Genomic DNA, 2587 nt, shown 5'->3' on the forward strand with positions numbered 1-2587 from the left:
GGGAGAGTGTGTGTTTGTGGGAGAGTGTGTGTTGGTGGGTGATGACGGATGTTCAGGTAGTTGATCCTCAAAAACAAACATGGGAAGAGTCGGTCGCACTGTAAAACACACAAAAGGTCAACAGCTGCCAGCAGGTACAGAACATGTAATCTCTGCCCTGAACACATCCAGCACCCCCAAAAACAAAGCTTCACTAGAATCACCCGGATTCTGCACCCCTGAAGTACCACTAAAACCTCTCTAGTGACCAACAGAACCACTTTAAGGACCACTACAACCAATTAAAGGCCTTTAAAAAATCACTTAGCTGAGCATGAGAATGACATAAAGGATCACTGGTGGCATCAGGGACCCTTGAAAAACTTGTAGACTACCTGAAGGGTCTCTAGAACCACCTAAATGACAACTAGAAGTGATGAAATTCCACTAAAACCACTTAAAGGAGATCTAGACCTGTGAAAGGGACCTATAGAACCACCTAAATGAGAACAGAACCTGCTTGGTGACCTCTAGAATCTCTTAAGGACCTGTAGAATCAACTAAAATCATTTCTTAAACCACCTACAGGAATACAAGAAGTAATAAACGATCACTGAAATCACACAAAGGACAAGTATATCTAATGAAATGACCTCTAGAACCACATGAAGGTCCAATAAAACCCTCTTTGTGGCCTCGAGAACCCTTTAAGGATCTGTAGAATCAACTAAAGGATATCTAGAACTACCTAAAGGACAACTACAAGTCCACTACAACCACATAAACAAGGTCAAGATGAATTTAAAGGACCTCCAGAACACAAAAAGGACCAGTAATCCTCCTTGTTTGCCTCAGGAATCTACTAGAACCAGCGATAAGGCTACAAGGACCCCAAAAGCAATAATAATACTTTCTTGGTGACCTTTTGAATACAAAGGACCAACAAAACCCCATAAGGGTCTTTAGGGACCACAGCAGAACTTGGTGTAAACAAAGTCCACGTAATAGCGATCTAGACCTAATGAAAGAACCTCTCGAACCACCTTACATGCCAATAGAAATACCTTGGTGACCCCAAAAACCCATCCAGGACCTGTAGAATCACCTCAAAAGTCTCCAGAACCAACTAGAGGATAATTGGAAGTAAGGAAAGTCCACTAAAACAACATAAAGGATGATAATACTAAACAAAAACACCTCTAGAACCACAGATAAGAACAGTAAAACCTTCTTTGTGGCCTCAAGAACCCATTAAGGACCCTTTGGGTCCTAAGGGTCTTAAGAACTCCTTAAAGGCTCACTGAAGGCATTGTAAGACCACTAATACCAAATGAAAGACAGCTATACCAAATGACAGGACCTCCAGATCCAATTAAAGGACCCCAAAGAACCAATCAAACCTTTCTGAACCAATGGAACCACTTAAAGGATTTCTAGAACCACCTCTAATGTCATAATGAAACAACCTTAAGGATCACTTCAACCTCCACGGTGACCTCTAGGACCCATAGAAGACCTCCAGAACCACCTGAAGAACCACCTTCAGGAGCAGTTGTGTAGGCAGACAGACGGATGAGTAGACAGACAGGTACCTCTGTGAGCGTTCCTGCGGATGGTCTTGGTGGTGGTGTGGTAACGACTCGGAGGCGACTCGGTATGATGGGAGGGGGGGGAGGGGCACCTGTCTGCTGAGTCATCGTCAGGCTGAAACAGAGAGTGAAGGACATAACGCCGACTCATCGCGACCCAGGGTCTACTGCTCCTACATTTCCCAGAAGCTACTGCACGAGATGTAGCCTGTGTATGTTCTGTATGTTGCATACATGTGGCATACATGTTGCACGTGTTGTATGTGCCATGTACATATGCTGTGCATAAGGTATTATACATGTTCTATATGTGCTTGTCAATATATTGTATATATAGTTGTATATACGTTTGTGTCCCACCTCAGTGAAGATGTCGCGGACGTCTCTGATTGGCTGCCTGTTTCTCTTCTTCAGTGTCTCGTTGTAGTTGTCCAGCCTCCTCCTCACCGTGGTAACCTGTTGTCGGGTCAGTGTGGACAGCAGCGCCTCGGCCGGTGGCAGCGCCTCTTCTGGCGGCGCCGAGCCAGTCACCAGGGTGGATAGCCCCGCCTCCGTCAGCCACGCCTCCTCCAGCTCCACCTCTGCAGGTGACACAGACAGGTGAGGGTCGGACGGAGAGCGGCATTGCCTTCTGCTGCCCGTTAGACTTACCGTCCATACTCTTCCTCTCCTCCTCTTCCTCTTCTTCTCCCTCCTTCTCCTCCTCGATGCTTTGCACTTCTCGCCAGTAGGTTTCCATGGCAACACGTCGGTGGTCAGAGGTCACTGAGTCATGTGACGGCGGCGTGGAGGAGGTGGTGGATGGAGTCGATAGCATCCTGTAGAAACAGATCCCATCAGCCAATCAGAGCGATGGACTGACATCATAGACCCTGTCAGCCAATCAGAACGTCAGAGAGCAACAGGGGTAATTGAAACCAGTGACATATTCTCAAAGTGATCTCTGTAAATTATGTTGTGCAGGTTAAATCTCACTCAGGTAAAGTTTCATCTTGTTGGTGAGGATGTCTGAAAGCGTT

At 46.3% G+C, this 2587-nt stretch overlaps 1 protein-coding gene across 1 annotated transcript in view; it reads right to left on the reverse strand.

Moving 5' to 3' along the window:
- The window catches only part of arhgap28 (Rho GTPase activating protein 28), a 14431-nt gene that overhangs the window by 6668 nt on the left and 5176 nt on the right, over window positions 1-2587 (reverse strand). Inside the window, 4 exon segments of the mRNA XM_008302298.1 lie at window positions 14-98; window positions 1572-1683; window positions 1929-2149; window positions 2220-2386. Coding sequence (XP_008300520.1) covers window positions 14-98; window positions 1572-1683; window positions 1929-2149; window positions 2220-2385 — 584 coding nt within the window. The 5' untranslated portion in view covers window position 2386.

The sequence above is a fragment of the Stegastes partitus genome, unplaced genomic scaffold (assembly GCF_000690725.1).
Source record: "Stegastes partitus isolate 25-593 unplaced genomic scaffold, Stegastes_partitus-1.0.2 Scaffold1790, whole genome shotgun sequence".
Taxonomy (NCBI): domain Eukaryota; kingdom Metazoa; phylum Chordata; class Actinopteri; family Pomacentridae; genus Stegastes; species Stegastes partitus.